The following is an 18,359-nucleotide window of genomic DNA, read 5'->3' as shown; positions in this document are numbered from 1 at the left end:
TTGACTTCATAGCACTATTTCTGTTCTTTATCGCAGCAGTTTATGAAGTGTTTTTATTTGACATTTGCTTCTCACATTCCTTTCATAAACTATCGGGCAACAAACCAAGCTAGAAGTGAAGTCTGTGTGCATTGTGTGAGAGAGAAAAGGTGAGGCCAGGAGACAGTGGCTACCTGTGTAGCTCGCCGCATCTGAGGTCTGCTTACCACAGTCCTTCCAAACTCTGGTCACCTGTCTGCCTCCCACAAAAGACAACAGCTTAAGGATTTTGCCATTCAGCCCTGCGTTGATGAAGCCAGATGGAATTCTAGGACATTCACACAGCTTGGGCCCTTTAAGCACTGCGAGCCAGGATGTCAGCTGCGTTCCTCGGCTGTGCCTCCTGCTGGGTGCCAGCTTTGGGGGTGTCTCAGTGGAAGTTTAATCTCTGCTTCTGGGCTCATGATCTGTGCATTTAGTAGGTCTTCATTTATTGTGTTTAGGGATACATTAATATATTTTTTGTGAGTTTTGAGACAAGGCCTAAATTTAATAAAAAATCAGAACCATTTTTTAAATGCAGTACTTCTCTTTTTCAAAGGAGTAGAAACCATACTGCCTCATGTTCATACTACACGAGGCAAATAGTCTGCTGCTGTGACTATCTGAATCAGCCCCACATCCCACACCTGGGACCCAAACAAAAACAGGTTTACATCCACACCGCCTGCCTCTGCCTTCCGAGTGCTGGGGTTAAAGACATGCGTCACTGCCACCGGCTTGAGAATCTCCTCTTAGAGACTGTAACTACCAGTTTCTTGGATCCTTCAGCTATTTCTGCTTATAAACATTTACCACCTTTTTCTTTCCTGGTTTTCAGTGTGACAAATACAAGACCGGAGTTATTGACGGGCCTGCATGCAACAGTCTCTGCGTCACAGAGACATTGTACTTTGGGAAATGTCTGTCCACCAAGCCCAACAACCAGGTATGGCGTTCTGAATAGCCTCCAGAGTGCCAGGATGATGACCACTGTGTCACCATTAGTTACTGTTCTGTGCTACAGAGTCTTCTGTAGCTCAGACTGGCCTCTCTCTCTGTCTCCATCTCCTAAGAGCTGTGTTTACAGTATGGTACCACTGTACCTGGCTAGTAAACTCTAGTTTTCCCTTAAACTAAAAACATTAGTCAAAAAATCTTTGAAGCAGCTGGGCAGTGGTGTCGCACGCCTGTGATCCCAGCACTCAGGAGGCAGAGGCAGGCGGATCTCTGCGAGTTCGAGGCCAGCCTAGTCTACAGAGTGAGTTCCAGGGCAACCAGGCTACACAGAGAAACTGTTTCAAAAAAAAATTTTTTTTTTCTGAAGCCCAGTGTGGTGGTGTGATTTGCTGCTTGATGGGTTCTTCTTCCTTCTACCCATCCCCCATTTTCTTCCCTACTTTCCACCCTCTAACACTAGATAAGAGAGAAGGACAGAGCAGAAAGGAAAGATTCCTGTACAGCCAGGGGTTGGACTGGGTAGACTGCCTGCTGATTGGGGCGTCAAGGTTCTTGGAGCAAGTTTGAGCTTCAGTCAGGAGATCTAATTTCTTCTCTTTGTTTCTTCTTTGTGCACAACTTCTTAACAAACCAAGACCAACAACTCCGCACACACACCTCTTGGGGCCCTAGAATTTATATAACCTCTGAAAAGGTCCCAGAATTCCAAAGGTCATACAGTCACAGAAACCATCTACAGCAGGCAAAACCACACCTCCACCAGAACAAGAGGCAAACACAGTCCCTGCTGTGGACAGTGGGCCGTAGCCCCACGTCCCCACACCTGGGGTTAAAACAGATATATTCTAGGACTTCTGTGGGTGTTTGCTTGCTCGCTTGTCTTGTTTTCAGGCAGGGTTTCTCAGTGTAGCCCTGGCTGTCCTGGAGCTCACTCTGTACACTGGGCTGGCCTCGAACTCAAGAGATCTGCCCGTCTCTGCCTCTGTGCACTGGGATTATAGGCATGTGACACCGCACCTGGCTCAGTAGGTATTTATTAATCCAGGTATGGTGGTCCATGTTTATAATCTGAGCACTTGGGAGACTAAGGAAGAGAACCATTGCAAATTTCGTGTCAGCCTGGACTGCCCAGTGAGTTCAAGGCAGTCCTGGCCTACCTAGAAAGACCCTGACACAAATGAAACAAACAAAGGTTTCCTACTCCCCTCTTCCCATTATTTACACACTGTCTGAACCTTGAGGAGTGTTTGTTGAGATCATTCCATCCCGGATGGAGGAATGAAGGGACAGAAAGAAGAGGATGAACATAGACACAAGTTAAGTCCTAAAGCTTCTTTCTGGCATTCAGACACCCTGGCATGCTGCCTCCAGCAGACCCAGCCACAGCGGTCACTTGCTCTGCTGCCTGTAACACCTCAGCACGTATCTCTGGTTCTTCACATCTGTCCTCTTTAAGTTTCCCAACACACCCTTTCTGGGCTCTCTGCGGGGAACTCAGCCTTGCATAAGATGTAGTAAGCACTGCACACTGTTAATTTGAAGCATACCTACTTAACGTCCGTTCTTCACCACCAGCCTCAACAGAGTAGGGTGAGGTCTTAGCTGCACAAAGTGTCCTCCCAAACTAGGGACAAGAGAAGTAGAACATAGTGGAACTTGCTTTTGCCTAACACCCTTCTGATTTTACTTTTCACCTTTTAAAAGTCATTTAAGGAAGAAGGCTTCAGGGATGCTTCAGATTTGCATTCAGAAATGAAGTCAGGAGCTGGGTCTGCTGGTGCATGTCCTATTCAGGTTAAGCAGGAGGATCTGGTTCGAGGCCAGCCTGGGCTACACAGTGAGACTGTCCCAAAGGGTGAAAATAAAGTGGCAGTTCTCGCTGGGTGGCTCAGTGCTTGCTTGTATTTGTTGGGTGGACCTGAAAATGCAGCTGTCTGCTCTGTGCAGCCCTTCATACGACTTGTCATTCTTCTTCACAAAGATGTATTTAGGAATCTGGGATAATCTGCCAGGTGTTGTGAAATGTCAGATGGAACAAGCTCTGCATCTTGACTTTGGAACTGAATTGGAGCCAAGAAAAGAGATAGTGCTATTTGATAAACCAACCAGGGGGACTACTGTACAGAAATTCAAAGAAATGGTCTACAGTCTCTTTAAGGTGAGTATACGTAGTCTGCCGTCCAGGAGGAAGCCCATCCTCACGGAGGAAGTGGCAGGGCCCTCTCCCTCGCCATAGTGTTGGCGTTCTTTTACTCCACAGAGACTGTTTGGAGGAAATGATTCAGAGGGAAAAAAACTGAAGGATATTAACCTGTATATTGTTTTTAAATAGCTGAGGGTACTAGAGTGCTATACATTTCAACATTCGCAGAGGCAGGCACAATGGCTTACACCTGAAATCTCAGGGAGACTGAGGTACAAGAGTTGCCTCAACTCTGAGGCCATTTGGCCATATAGTGAGGTACAGGACAACCAGGGCTACCTGGTGCAGCCGTGTGCATGCATAAGTCAATAGACACCAAAAGAGTCAAATAAGATCAGAATATTTTAGCTCCCTGGATTCCCACCCCATTGTTCCTTCTTCTATGGGGAACGAACCAAGGACAGACCAGTGACCCACATCCCCAGCCTTATATGGGACCAGTGAACTGTATTTTTAGCCCTTCCTTTAAAAAAACAAAAAAGAACAAAAAAAAAAATTATTTTTGAGCATACTAAATTGGCCAGGCTGGCTTTGAACCCTCCTCCCTCAGCCTTCTGAGTAGCCGGGGTTACAGCTGCACCATTACATTGGCCTTGAAATTAATTATTTAAATCTAAAGTTTATGGTGTAAGGCAGAGGCAAGAGAATCAGGAGTTTGGAGTCTGGGCAACAGCTGACCATCTCAAAAGAAAGAAAACGTAAACATACAAAAATAGTAATTGGAAGTGATTTACTTTTTATTCTATGGATGGCTCAGAGTAGTCACTTGCCACCAATCACCAATCCCATTAACTGCATTTCAGTCTCCAGAATCCACCGGTGAGGAGGACCTGATTTCCCCAAGTTGTCCTCCAGCTTTCAGTCACACACCAAGGTCTGTCATGCTCAGACATGCACAAACATACATAAAAAAATACTCCGTATTTGGAGATGCAGGACATTTCCTTTGATTCAATGACGAGATACCTGCTAGCATGATGGTGTGACCTGGACCTGATTCTTTTATATAGATGCATTTTGGGTGTTTTTGGACTAACTGGCACTGAAGAGCTACACTCCAGCAGCTTTTCAGATTTACTTGCTCAGCTGCAGTCCGGCTTTGAGTTTAGGATCCTAATTTACATTCCTTCTGTGTCTTGACAGGCAAAATTAGGTGACCAAGGAAACCTTTCTGAATTGGTCAACCTCATCTTGACAGTGGCCGATGGAGACAGAGATGGTCAGGTGTCCTTAGGAGAAGCCAAGTCAGCATGGGCACTTCTGCAGCTAAATGAGTTTCTCCTGATGGTGATACTTCAAGATAAAGAACATACCCCCAAACTGATGGGGTTCTGTGGAGATCTGTACGTGATGGAAAGTGTTGAATACACCTCTCTGTATGGAATAAGCCTTCCGTGGGTTATGGAACTGTTTATTCCATCTGGATTCAGGAGGAGCATGGATCAACTGTTCACGCCATCATGGCCCCGAAAGGCCAAGATAGCTATAGGACTTCTAGAGTTTGTGGAGGATGTCTTCCATGGCCCCTACGGAAACTTCCTCATGTGTGACACGAGTGCCAAAAACCTAGGCTATAATGACAAGTATGATTTGAAAATGGTAGATATGAGAAAAATTGTGCCAGAGACAAACCTAAAGGAACTTATCAAGGACCGCCACTGTGAGTCCGACCTAGACTGTGTCTACGGTGCAGACTGTAGAACTAGCTGTGACCTGAGCACGATGAAGTGCACGTCAGAAGTGATACAACCAAACCTGGCAAAAGCCTGTCAGTTACTCAAGGACTACCTGCTGCATGGTGCTCCAAGCGAAATCCGCGAAGAACTAGAAAAGCAGCTTTATTCTTGTATTGCTCTCAAAGTTACAGCAAGTCAAATGGAAATGGAACATTCTTTGATATTGAACAACCTAAAAACGTTACTGTGGAAGAAAATTTCCTACACAAATGACTCTTAGCTCATTTGGACTGTTGCCTTCACTGAGAATTACTAATGAAGGAGAATTTTGAGCATTTAAAAGAATGGCTTCTGTCCCCAGGGCCTGGGAAGCCATCATCTTAAATGCATGTTACGACCATGGCAGGTGTAGGGCCAAGAGATGTCGAAAACTTGTTCCTGCCCTTTCATGAGTTCACAAGTACACTCACTGTTAACCATTTTCGACTGAAAACAAAGTTAATGCTGTGAAAAGCCTCATTCCATGAACAGTGAGCGTTCTGTAGATGTTAGCTGGTCCCATTGCTGGACATTGTTTGCACTGAAGCTGCTGAAAACAAGGAAATTTATACATGAATTTACTAATGTTTTAGCATGGTAAGTTTGCACATTAACACAAATTACAACCAAGTAAATTAAAGTGACTCCTTTATTAGAAAGTGTCATTAGCATGGTTTATTGTATTACACTTACACATTCTAACTTGAGATGGAGGAAACTGCCAGGTGACCTTCAGCCTCAGGATGTATCCCACAGCTAACGTGCAGATAGTAGTGTGACCGAAATTAGTGAACTTTTATTACCTGATAGGGTCATCTTACTCCTCACCCAGGCTCAGGCTGGGGTGACATAAGCAGGAACTGCTCACCTGACTTGTTGACAGTACCACTTTAAGGCCAGAGGTGATCAAAACCCATACTCTCAGCTGACAATGAACTACATTCAAGTTTTTGCTTCTTGTGGGATGAAGGGCTATTCCGAAAGAGACAGAAATGTGTCACCCAGTACTTTCCCATGGAAACCTGGCATGCAAAGTTTAGTATTTGATCCTTTCAAGTTTTTCTTTATGTATATTTCAGTCTGGCTTATTCAACATCTGCATAGATCAAACACAGAAACGCCCTGCCCTTGCTGCTCAAACTTAAACCTGAAAGCTATGGATTACTATCAGTTTGCTTTCAAGAGTGACTGAAGCTTCTCTTCCCCCTAATCCTCTGGTTTTAATAAACAGAAGACCTATGTCCTAGATCATGGGTCTGTTGCTCACCAGATCCGATATCAGGAAATTCAATCAGGAAACTCAATCCAGGAAAGACCAAAAGCCTAAGAGTCACGAATTTTGCTGGAACCCACGTAAAAACCCATGGCTTTTCTGGAAAAAACTAAGCTTTGTTTTGTGAGATGAAAAAAATTCTCAGCCAGGTGTGGGGTTGACGCTTGCCCTTAGTCCCAGCAGAGGTAGGTGGATGTGAGTTCCAGGTCAGCCAGAGATAATACATAGTAAAATACTTCTTAAAAAAAAAAAAAAAAGGCAAATAAATAAAATTATCCACTCCTTTTCTTTTGTAACTTCATGCTATTTCCTATAGTGTCACAATTAACAGCTTAACACAGAAATAGCTTCTTGGCTAATAAGTTTATTGTCTTTATGAAAAAAATCTTCATAGAAACTGCTTTAGCTCTCAGCAGCGCGTTCCTGAGCTCTGAGGAAGCTTGCCTTCTTTTGAGCAACCCGATCTTTCTTCTGGGCAAGGGACATTTTGGGACGATTCCACCTACAAAACAAAATAAGGAATAAGAAAGACAGGAATGTAGCACTCACAAGTTCAGCTGGAAAAAAAAAAAACCCTCTGTAATTGGATAGAAGCTGAAAATCTGTTTGGAGACAGGATGTTCCTATACACCCTTTGGGGAGCTCTGAGCTTTGGCAATCATGCTTCATTCAACAGAGTGCCATCACCTGCATGTCAAGTTCGAACACTCCTAACTCGACTGCAATGGCTATCTCTTCTTTAGGCACTAATAAAACTCAGGACTGTTGGGGGACAGCAGGGCACCTCAGTAGTTTCTGAGGCTGGTACTTTGCTATCACCACAGCTGCTCTAGCAAACCTGGTTCCCTTAGCTGCTGCCACATTATGCAGAGCTAGTGATCGAGTTTGCACAAGTACATAGCAATCTGACCAGCAAGATGAAGCAGGCAGTGCAGGAACCACCAGCCTCTTTTAGAGAGTGAAAGTACACACCTCTTCTTCTTCACTTCTCTCTTGGGCTTCTTCTCATAGACTGGGTTCTCTCGGATAGCAGCGTGGGCTTTCTTGTACATCTCCTCCATCTGGAACAAAGCAAAGCAAACAGTATTTGCCTTCACCTCATGTGCCCTATTATTGGGGTACAGAACCTGCTCCCTCCTCTACTTCAGTTTGCAAAGGGAACGTCATTAGCTAAGTCAGTATTGCCTGCTTAAATCTCAGAGTGTAACGGACCTTTTCCTTACAACAGCTCAATGTCTGACGTGAATAATCTGCACGTATCCCTGAGGAAGGCAGCCGTGTCTGGAGTCCACAACAAACTTATCTTTGTAGACCTACACCACACTCTAGTCTACTGCCTGACCTAAATTTGTTCAAGGTGCTCGCCCAAACCAAAGAGATTTAAGATGCAGATAATACAGGGATAAGAAATACTAACTGAATACAAGAATGCAGGAAGAGGACGCCCCGCCAAATCGGTAACCTCCCATTTCTCTTATGTGACAGGCCTTTTAAAGCAACTCCCAGTACCAAAGGCACACTACCGTTGCCAATTTTAGTACATGGCAGCTAGTATGGTCTCTAGAACTGAAAAAGCTCCTGAGGTCTTCTAGGAAGAACCCCTAAACGTTACCTATTTGATTAGACTTTAAGTTTGATTCTTAAACTTACTTTAAAGCTCAGCCATGCGGTGGTGCATGCCTGTAATCCCAGCACTTGGGAGGCAGAGGCAGGCAGAGTTCAAGGACAGCCTGGTCTACAAGGTGAGTTCAGGACAGGCAAGGCTACAAAGAAACTGTCTCGAAAAAAAACCAACCAAACAAAACAAAGTTGTAACCCTCCCCAATGTCTAGTATTAACTGCAGCCCCCTAAAGTAGGGGTGTTCAAGAACAGGGATACAACAGCTTGATCCCAGCCCATTTTTAATTAAAGGAACTGTAATCCAGCTTTCTGAAGTGACTCATTTCAATACGGAGGTGAAAACGAGGAAATAACGCAGAAAGATCTGCTATACTGTACATCAACTATTTTAATTCACTCCCAACCCCTAAGAGACAAAGTCCCCTGTGAAATGCAGGCTGCCTCAGTCTCTCTGCGTTGGGATGGACATGTTTTGTTAGCTGGATGTGGTGTCGCAGGCTTGTGAACCCAGTCCTCAGGAAAAGTGTTCAAGGGAAGCCTATATACGCTGATATCCCATCTCAGGAAACACATCTACTGCCTCGGCTCTCTGCCATACAGCCCCACTATATTCAGCAAGTCCGTCTGAAAGTTACAAATGATCAACTTAAAAAAAAAACACAACCTGGCTTTTTCAACAGAGAATATAGAGGCATCATATACATAGACAAAGTCACGGACTTAGGTTAAGTCCATTTCTTGACCATTCTCTGTCAAGAAACACTAAGTCTGCAGAGAATTTCAGCAGGTACACTGAGAATGCTCAAGATAAAAAATAAAAGCTCAGAGGTCGAGCACGTATGCTTAGCTCCGCAGGAAACCCTGGGTTTAATCCCCAACACCACAAAATAAAAAGCACTTGCTCTTGGAAAGCATCATTGAGTAACTAAAGTTTTGAACAAGCCTAACACAAGCAGGTTAGTACAAGACCCAGAAAAGACTGCAGTGAAGTGCAGTAAAAGCTTTCACCTCCTAAAGCTCAAACTGGGTTTAGTCTAGAATAATGTCCAAAGCACACAGACCACAGAAAATATTTTCCAAGCCACACTTTACAGCAATAATAGCTTTGTAATAACAATGTAATTTTTACTAAAATCTCAAAACTACAGTCTTCAATTATTCCAATGTTTTAATACAGATCATCTTAAATATGAAACTTTAGAGCTGGTAGATTTCCAATATCAAAGAACAATTCCTTTCCCTACTTTTGCTAAATACCTGTGCACCTCCCTAGGATTTCAGTGAATGATAAACTGTATTTTTATCTGAAAATCAAAATGCTAATCACAGTAGGGCATGGTAGCTCATGCTTTTAAGTAAAGACTATCTTAAGTTTGAAGGCAGCCCTGGATGATATCAAGTTCCTAGACAAATCCAGGAGAATATGAGGCCTGGTTTCCCCAGACCCAAAAGGGGTAGTGATGGCATACACTTTCAAACCCAGCAAAGTTAGGTGGATCTCTTGAGTACAAGGCAAGCCTGGTCTACAGAGAGTTCCAGCATAGTTAGGGGTACACAGAGAAAGCATGCTTAAAGAAAAAAAAAAAGTTTCTCCTAAAAAGCAGGACTGTTGGGGGACAGAACAGGCACCTCAGTAGTTTCTGAGGCTGGTACTTTGCTATCACCACAGCTGCTCTAGCAAACCTGGTTCCCTTAGCTGCTGCCACATTATGCAGAGCTAGTGATCGAGTTTGCACAAATACACAGCAATCTGACCAGCAAGATGAAGCAGGCAGTGCAGGAACTAGTCCTTCCACTCACCCCCGTTTGCATCCAAGGCTTTTAAATGCTGCAAGCCCACTTATAGCCATATGGGTAAAATACCCTTTCCCGCAGGTCAATATGCTACCTTCAGAGTCAGCTTACCTACCCACAAAGCAGCATTTAATGAAATAAGCTATATAAAACTACAACCACTAAACTAAGCAAGCAGTTGTTTCTAAAGTGATCGGGTACGCGCAGGTGAATCGTTACCATGTCTGGAGTGATGTTGTTCTTTATGTACTGGGAGAACTGTTTCTTGTAGGCATCTTCATCTTCCTCCATCAGGTAGCGCATGTAGTCTGCAACATTCTGACCCATGATGTGCTTCCGATGCACTTCTGCGTTGAACTCCTTGCTTTCCGAGTCATAACCAGGGAATCGTTTGGTACTAAAATGAAGATTTTCACACTTTAGGGTACAGACAAGAAATCACTGCACCCGCAGGAATTCACTTCAGGAGCTGCCATCAGTCCCGTCTTGAAACAATTATTGCATCACATGCAATCGAAGGACCAACTACCAACTGCTCAGTCAGCGGGTGTCATCACTAGCAGCTCATTTCTGAATCCACAAACATTGGCTTCTCACCTTCGGAGTCCAACTCTATTGCCCAGGGCAGTCTCTAGCCATCCTGACCCCACAAGCACCCACACAGCCAGGTCAGCACCCCCGCTTTCTAGCACATATTCCCTTGGCCACTAGCACAGGAGGCAGGAAGACTCACCCTCAAATCCCCGTATCTCAGCAGTAGCTAGGATAAGAGAATTGGTGATTTGTCTAAAGTCACAATCAACACAGCTATTCAAGGTGAAATTTATAGTGTAGACTGATCTTACACTACAAAAACTTACCAAAAATGCACTATCTCTAAGGAATTACAAGTTAATTTACTGAATTCCAAAAACTATCCAGCAATCTTAATAGCCAAAAGCTCAGAAATCAAGTATTTGTCTATAAATGTTTTTTAGAAGCCAAGTTCCCCCCAACCCAGTAATCAACCTGACTGTAAAAGCAAAATGCAGAGGGCCAGGCAGTGGCCGGAAGATCCCAAGTTCCAGGCTGGCCCGGGCTAGCGTGAGACCATCTCCTCAATACACAGGCTCCTCGTGCAGCAACTAGCACAGAGCAGGCCCTGAACGACTGCCACAGTCCAGTCAGTAACAAACAGGAAACACTGGGGTCAAGGCAGAAACCCTGACTACTACTTATTACCTATGCGGGATAGACAAGCCTCCATCCACAGCTCCCTTCAGGGCCCCAAAAACTTTATTGCCAGTTGTAGTTCGGGCGAGACCTGCATCCAAATAGCAAGTGAAGGCACCGGGCTGACCGTCAATGCTCTCCACATTGTACTCATCTCCAGTCACCTCCACCTGGCCTTCGTAGATCTTGTCCATGCCGAACCTATTGAGAAGCTGTGAACACAAGTCAACATAAAGCTCTCTCCACACTCAACCCTGTGTGACTCGCACCTTTCTTCAGCCTTACATATGTAGGTACCTGGGTCTTTGAAGCCTAACTAGCCATTCTCACAAGGGCAAGTTGGCCCAGACAGTGAAGGCACTTTGCAACCAAGCCTGCTAATCTAAGTCCCACCCCTGGGACACACGGTGGAAGAGTAGTCATCCTCTTGACCACCAGTATGCTGAGACAGACATGTGCCCTCACACATATGCAAATAATTACAAAATGTCAGTTCTTAGCAGCATGAGACTATTTGAAATGCTAAAACCACAAAAGTCTAGTGATTACCCCCAAAGATAGCAAACCACACCACTCCCACCACTGAAGAGAACTATCAACTGGTCTACACTGATCCCGAAACAACTAGTTAAGACAACTAGACTGCTTCCCAGACTGATAGAACCATGCTCTTTGCTGCTGACTGCAAGCCACAGGAAAAGCCGGTGCTCTTTTAAAGTCATTGAAAATATGTACGTACCCTGCGGGCCAGCAGCAGGCCAGTGCAATACGCTGCAGCGTAATTGGTCAGGCCGACCTTCACCCCATACTTTGGCAGTTCATGTGCATATGCTGCGCAGACTATCATGTCCCCTTCTATACGGGCATATGCAATCTGCAGTGAGGGAAAAACCAGGCCATTAATGTGGTGCTTCCTCTGCTTCAGGACCTGTCCCCCCCTAAGAACCTTAACAGGATGTGGAGAAAAGAGACAACTCAATGAACATTTATGTCTGTGTGTGTCAACTACACAGCAGTTTAGCAAACACAGCATGGCTAAAATAGATACAGCATGTTGATCTTAATCATACAACCGTTCAACACATTTAAGGTGGTCGAACTGGTGAAATCATAGCAGTTAAAAGTCGATCAAGAAACTGGGCAGGGGGCATTTCAAATAGGGCCTAAGCTCAAGGCTATACAGCAAGACTGTCTAAAGAGCCAGGCAGGGTGGCAAACATGTTTAATATATTAACAGGAGGTAGACCTAAGTTCAAGGTCTACAGAGAGTTCCAGATCAGCTTGGGCCATACAGTGGGATCCCATCTCAAAAAACAAAAGCAAAAATTTTAAAAACCAGCCTGGTCTACAGAGGACAGCCAAAGTTACAGAGACCTTGTCTGGAACCTCCCCCCAAAAGTCAAGTTGACAAAAAAGAAAATAATCATCTAATTAAAGTGTCTTTTGAGCTAAATTCAACTCTGTTTTAGACAGCCCACACTTAGTTATCAGAACATAAGACAACCTTGCCTTCAATCAACAAATTTACACAGAAACAAGGTCTATTCTGATCACCCCTCTGAAGTTGTAAAAAGTTCTTAACATAGGAACTGCCATTTTTTTTTTAGAGATCTTTCAAAGTGGAAGACATTCTTGTACATTTAAAACCTATTTCAAACAGTACACAAGCGCTGAGCTGGAATTTCAAATCCAGCTCTCAAAGCGAAAACCAGAGTAAATCCTGCCTCCACACTGGAGTGCTGGGATTACATGCACAAACCATCTAATCTAGATGGCAAGTCTCACCACTCTTAATGGTCACTGGCACGAGCCCAGATAGGAAGACCAGCAGTTATCACGGGCAAACTCATAGCAATGAGACTATTCACAAAAACTTTCCCAGCCTTTCTCCCAAATTCGATAATGGAAATTAACCTGGGTCAGGATTTCCGAACCTGGCCAAAAATAGCAATTTTGCAGTCTCAGCGTTAAACCTTCTACTTCAAGAAAATCTTCAATTGACGGAAGGACTAGTGGAGTCTGGTCACAGCGCTCACACTGGAACTCAGCTCACCTGGCAGATGATGTCTCTGTTAGTCACACGGACTATCATCCTATACTTGGGTGTGTTGTACTTATTTTTGTCCTGGATCACCAGTCGTTTCCGAGCATAGTAGTCAGTTTTGCCCTCTGCAAGAAAATTAATTAATTAAGACCATTCCACCATGAAGCTGATTCTCTTCAGAAACTAAAACAAGAAAAGCTGCTCATACCTCGTCGCCTTCTAAACCTCACTTGGTATCTCTTAAAGTAGGCCTTGTTCTTGACAACTTTAACAAACCCCTTGAAAGAAAAGAAAGTGTTATCAGTGCTTTATTAAATGTTTCGATGATTTTTTTTTTTTTTGAGACAGGCTGTCAACTATGTAGCCCAGGATGACCTAGAGTTTGATAGCTTCTGAGTGCTGAGATAATAGGTACGAACCACCTGGCTTTAGTCTATTTTTGACTTGAGTTAACCATGTAACAATGTAACATTTAAATTTCAAGAGCAAATCATTACGACCGTCAAATATCCTTACATGTTTCCAAACTGATTGGAGACAAGAATCACTCTAGCGCAGTGGCTCAGCCTTAACGCTGCAACCCTTGACTATGGCCTGGTTCTTTATGTTGTGGTGACCCCCAACCATAAAATTCGTTGCTCTTTCAGAACTTCACTTTGCTGTTATGAATCGTAACGATCAGGTAGATTCGCGACCCCTCTTGAGAACTGCATTTAAGTTATCAAGAAACCTGTAAAGATGCCTGGCCGGAGCAAGGCCCCGAACCAATCCCAGCCCTCCACAACTGCAGGCTCCTATTTCGGGACCGTACCAACTGATTCCTATGCCAACCTTCGGGGACAATATACAGTACACGGAAAATACATACTATATATACACACACACACACATATATATATACACACACCTCGAGAACCGGACGTCACAACTCGCCCTCCCTGTCCTTTGGGGAAGCCTAAACTGAGGCTACCGGCAGAGCCGGCTGAAGCCAACACCACATCGCTGGGGCCCGACTCCACAAGACACTGAAAGCGAAGGCCACATCAACTAGGAAGCGCCACGGGTCGCCAAGTCCAAGACACGGCCTCCAGCCTCCACGGACACCCGCGGCTCCGAGGCCGCCTCCGCGGGGGCCCGACTTCCGCAGAGCCTTCCCGACGAGCCGAGGCGGCTGCATGCCCTCGGCCTCGGAGGCTGCGTCCCGGCGCCGCGGCCCGCCCCTCCCCCGGCTCGCACCCCGGCAGCCATTAAGGCCACGCTGGGAGCGGCGGCTGCGGAGCCGGGAATCGAGCGCCATCGGCGCCCCGGGACGCACGGGCCGTCCCGAGCGGGCGCCCGCGAAAGGAGGGGGCGCCCACGTGCACGCGCGGCCCCGACTCCCCGATGCCCACTCACCATCCTGCGGAACAGACCCCCGCGACCGCGGCTCCTCTCAGACCTGCAAGCCCGGCCTCGCTAGGGGAAAAAGACCGGATGCCCGTGCGCATGCGCAGTATGTAGCACCGCCACTACGCAAGCGGCGTGGGGAAGAGCGGGGCCGGGGACGCCAAGGTACGCTGCCTCTCGCCCCCTGCTGGCCGGAGGGTGAATGTCAGCTTTTGCTCAGCTCACAAGCGGGATTGGCGGTGAGAAAAGGGAATGCAACCTTAGCGCTTTTCTGCTAGATGTTTTTTTAATCGCGCGCTCACACACAGACACACACACAATTTTTCTAAGCAGGAGGAGGTAAAATTAAGCTAAATAAAGAATTTATGCTGATATCACGCCTTCTCCACGACTTGACTTACTTCTGGAATATTCATCTAAATTCCCAGCACTCAGGACCGCCAGGAAGCTCGGCCTGAGTTAGGAGAGGTTCCTCTGCCTTTGCATAGCATCTCTTCTTCAAGCGCGCTGCTTCTTCTCCCGCACTTCTCAGAATGCTCATCTCCAGTAAGTTCTTAGTAACCTGTTACGTGGTAAAAAAGAAACAAACCCGTATGCTTCCATTGTCCCTCAGATTCCTGATACTGTTCTTTTTTTTCTACCTCCATAGCTCTTAGCTTACGTAAGTTCCCTTCCGGGAGAGTTTTCTTTGCAGGGCTAGATGCTGCAGCCTCAACACTTGGAGGGGGAGGAAGGAGGATCAGAAAGCGCAAGGTTAGCCTGGGCTACATAGTGAATTGAAAGCCGGCCTCAGTTGCATGATAGCTGAGGGAAAAAACAAATGCAAGCAAACGAAAAGAACAATTATAAGGCTGAGAGCATTATAAACTCAGTGAGAACGTAATTTGAAAATTGCTTCCCGAAACAAATTCTATGTGTCCGATTATTTTTATGACTCTCCTGCTCTAATTTTGCGGGACCGGGGACCACTTTAAAAATCTGTATTTTTATGGATGGCTCAGTAGGTAAAAGTGATTGCTGCACAAACCTGATGAGCTGAGGTCAGACCCAAAAAACCCGGAAGCAGAATTCTCCAGTAGCTTTGGGCCAGTTAGTTTGCAGTGTGTACAGCAGCAGCAGTCAAGACAGACCCCGCCTCAAAAAAAAAAAAAAAAGAATAAATAAAAATAAAGGGAAGGGCCCTCACATGTGCAAAAATATTACTTTAAAAATGTGTCCAGTTATCACGCCCTATGACAGGTTCTGATCATACTTATTTTACTTAGGAAGAAAAAAAATTGTTTTGGTTACAGGAAATACAAATTTCAAGCTTTTAAAAATCCAGGACAAAATTGTAAAAACTGAGCTGGGCAGTGGTGGCTCATGCCTTTGATCCCAGAACTTGGGAGTCAGAGGCAGGCAGATCTCTCTGGGGCCAGCCTGGTCTACAGAGTGAGTTTCAGGACAGGCAGAGCTACATGGAGAAACCCTGTCTGGAGAAACAAAACAAAAGACAAAACAAAAGTGTAAAAACGGTTAATGACAGCAGATGGAGATCATTAGACACACAACGCTAGTTCCCAGTCAGCAGTGTCTCTTCACTCTCAGTTCTCCCAGGAGAACCCCGTGCAGTGGTTCTTCTGAACCAGAATGATCTTGTCTGTTGCCAAGCAGAGCAAGAGCATTTGTTTACAGCAGCGGCTCTCAGCCTTCTAATGCTGCCGCCCTTTCTACGGTTCCTCACGCTGGTGATTCCCAGCCATAAATCTATTTCACTGCCACTTCATGACTGTAACTTTGCTACTGTTATGAAATGTAATGTAAATATCTGATGTGTGAGTGTGACCCCTGGGAGAGGGCTGTCTGGCGCCCCACACGTTGCAAACCGCTGGTTTACAGAGTCCTTCAGTTTTACTGTACCTAATTTTATTCTGAAAAGCAAATATACTTAAACCATAGTAATCACATTGACTTTTTCATGGATGGTGGTGTATGATATATTACACACAATATATTATACATGATACAACATATGTGTTATATAGGTGGTGTGGTGTGTACCTGCATATATACGCCCACAGCACTTAGTCCCTATGTACCGCTCTCCCCTTTCTTCTTTTTCTTCACTTATTTGTTTTGTTGGGTGGGCCATGTGTACCACAGCAAGCGTGTGGGAGGCAGAAGACAGCTTGCGAGCCTCAGTCATCTCCTTCCACAGGGCTCTGCTGATTAAATTCAAGTCGCCAGGGTTAGGATGGCAAACGTGTTTGTCTGCTGAGCAGCCCGAGCCCTGCCCCTGAGTTGAGACAGGTGTTCAGTAAGTAGCTCAGGCTGGCTTCATACGTGTGCAGTGATCCACCTGCCTCTGCTGAGTCCTGAGCTCACGCGTGTGCATTACCATGCCCAACTAAATGTAATTCCTTTTAAAGCTCAGATCTGGTGCTTGAGAGATGGCTCAGAGGTTAAGAGCACCGTCTGCTCTTCTTAGAGGTCCTGAGTTCAATTCCCCAAAAACATACGGTGGCTCACAACCATCTAGAGTGAGATCTGGTGCCCTCTTCTGGTGTGAATGCATATATGCAGGCAGAACACTATACATAATAAATAAATAAAAATTCAGATCTGTTTGGGATTTGAACACTTGTTTTAACGTAATTCAGAGCAAGCAATACTACAATAATACAATGAGTAGATAACATTAACTCAAAATTCATTTTTCTGAAAAGACTGATTTGCTCTTTATTCGACACTTTTATTGCCTTGCTGTGTGCACGCACATCAGTGTGCACAAGCTAAAGCCCGAACGTGGCATGTGTGCGCGCGCGCGTGGGCGGGTACTCACAGAGACCATAAGAGGGTATCGACTGTCTCCCCTGTCACTCTCTACTTTATCTTTTGAGGTAGAGTCTCTTACTTAACTTGAAACAACTTTTTGGCTGGGCTGACACCCAGCAAATGCCAGTTATCTTGTCTCCGCCCCCAACGGTGCTGAGGCTGCACATGCCTCAGACAGTGCCCGGGTTCTTATCTAACAGTTAAGTAGCAAATGCTCTTAGTGACTGAGCATCTCCCCAGCCTTGTATTGTGCTTTGCTTTTCTAGAAAATCTCATGTCAAGTCTAAATCAACTCGAGCTATTTTAACACATCGAATGCTTCTGGAATCAGGAATTGGAAGCCACATCAGGAATGGATGTCAGGGCTGGAGATGTGGCTCCCTTCTTCTTTGAGGAAAGCCTGGGTGGCACCCAGCAAATGCCAGTTATCTTCTTGTCTCCGTCCCTCGCGGGGCTGCGGCACAGGCATGCCTGCATACCTCGTTCCAGGTTCATGTTTAGTGAGCGATTCTGCCTCAGAAGAATAAGGTAGAGAGCAACAGAGGAAGACACCCAATACCCTCTTTTTTAAAAATTTTCTTTATTCCCTTTACTTCCTGGTCACAGCCCCCTCCTCCTCACTTTCCCGTCCCACTCTCCCGCCATCTACCCCTGTACAAACACAAGGCCTATCAGGACTAAGGGCATCCTCTTCCACTGAGGCCAGGGAAGGGAGCCCAGCTAGCAGAAAGTGATCCAATGGCAGGCAACAGAATCCATGTCTGAGAAAGCCCCACTCCACCTGCTAGGGGACCCACATGAAGACCAAGCTGCCCATCGGTTACATATGTGTAGAGAGTCTAGGTCCAGCCCCTGCATGCTCTTTGGTTGGTGCTTCAGTCTCTGTGAGCCCCACGGGCCTAGGTTAGTTGACTCTGTTGATCTTCTTGTGGAGTTCTTGTCCCCTCCAGATCCCTCTATCCTCCCTCCCACTCTTCCACAAGATTTCCCGAGCTCCACCCAATGTCTGGCTGTGTGGTCCCTGCATCTGTTTCTAACTGCTGCTTGGTGGAGTCTCTCAGAGGACCATTGTACTAGGCTCCTGTCTGCAAGCATAGCACAAGCATAATGTCAGGGGCCCAATACCCTCTTATATCATCAGACAAATACGCCACATTTAAGCTGAAGCTAAGTACCAAGGCATTAAAGAGGTGATCAAATAAATAGCAAGCCAGCCTTTTCAGAAGAGAGAATTTTCAGCACCTAGGTTCCATTGCCAGTAACAAACTAATCATTACAGCACAAGTCTCTAACTCTAGAACTGGACAGTGGAGGCAGCG

The 18,359-nt window shown here is 45.5% G+C and overlaps 2 protein-coding genes and 3 non-coding genes across 5 annotated transcripts in view; 1 reads left to right on the top strand and 4 right to left on the bottom strand.

Moving 5' to 3' along the window:
- Dipk1a (divergent protein kinase domain 1A) overlaps nucleotides 1-5,559 on the top strand; it is a 42,466-nt gene extending 36,907 nt beyond the window's left edge. Inside the window, exons 3-5 of the mRNA XM_055611565.1 lie at nucleotides 860-967; nucleotides 2,960-3,136; nucleotides 4,325-5,559. Coding sequence (XP_055467540.1) covers nucleotides 860-967; nucleotides 2,960-3,136; nucleotides 4,325-5,137 — 1,098 coding nt within the window. The 3' untranslated portion in view covers nucleotides 5,138-5,559. The remainder of the gene's footprint in view (nucleotides 1-859; nucleotides 968-2,959; nucleotides 3,137-4,324) is intronic.
- Nucleotides 5,560-6,513: 954 nt separating this feature from the next.
- Nucleotides 6,514-14,329, bottom strand: Rpl5 (ribosomal protein L5). The gene is made up of 8 exons (XM_055611566.1): nucleotides 14,236-14,329; nucleotides 13,049-13,118; nucleotides 12,850-12,965; nucleotides 11,536-11,670; nucleotides 10,806-11,008; nucleotides 9,804-9,981; nucleotides 7,142-7,230; nucleotides 6,514-6,671 (listed from the first exon to the last, which is right to left on the bottom strand). The coding sequence occupies exons 1-8, from the start codon at nucleotides 14,236-14,238 to the stop codon at nucleotides 6,572-6,574; spliced, it is 894 nt and encodes a 297-aa protein (XP_055467541.1). The 5' UTR covers nucleotides 14,239-14,329; the 3' UTR covers nucleotides 6,514-6,571.
- Nucleotides 6,930-7,060, bottom strand: LOC129680186 (small nucleolar RNA SNORA66). The gene has a single exon (XR_008720653.1). It is a non-coding gene; the product is annotated as a small nucleolar RNA SNORA66 (small nucleolar RNA).
- On the bottom strand, nucleotides 9,395-9,526 carry LOC129680175 (small nucleolar RNA SNORA66). The gene has a single exon (XR_008720645.1). It is a non-coding gene; the product is annotated as a small nucleolar RNA SNORA66 (small nucleolar RNA).
- On the bottom strand, nucleotides 10,053-10,145 carry LOC129680185 (small nucleolar RNA SNORD21). Its single transcript, XR_008720652.1, has one exon. It is a non-coding gene; the product is annotated as a small nucleolar RNA SNORD21 (small nucleolar RNA).
- Nucleotides 14,330-18,359: the final 4,030 nt, after the last annotated feature.

The sequence above is a fragment of the Psammomys obesus genome, unplaced genomic scaffold, assembly GCF_907164565.1.
Source record: "Psammomys obesus unplaced genomic scaffold, mPsaObe1.curated_primary_1811, whole genome shotgun sequence".
Classification (NCBI taxonomy): Eukaryota; Metazoa; Chordata; class Mammalia; order Rodentia; family Muridae; genus Psammomys; species Psammomys obesus.
This window is presented reverse-complemented; position numbering and strand designations above follow the sequence as displayed.

Excerpts from the sequence above, each read along its gene's own strand:
- Rpl5 (XM_055611566.1), bottom strand. Across the intron at positions 7,231-9,803 it reads ACAACATCACTCCAGACATG|ATGGAGGAGATGTACAAGAA; the intron begins GTAACGATTCAC and ends GCTTTGTTCCAG. Across the intron at positions 6,672-7,141 it reads AGAGAAGTGAAGAAGAAGAG|GTGGAATCGTCCCAAAATGT; the intron begins GTGTGTACTTTC and ends TTTGTTTTGTAG.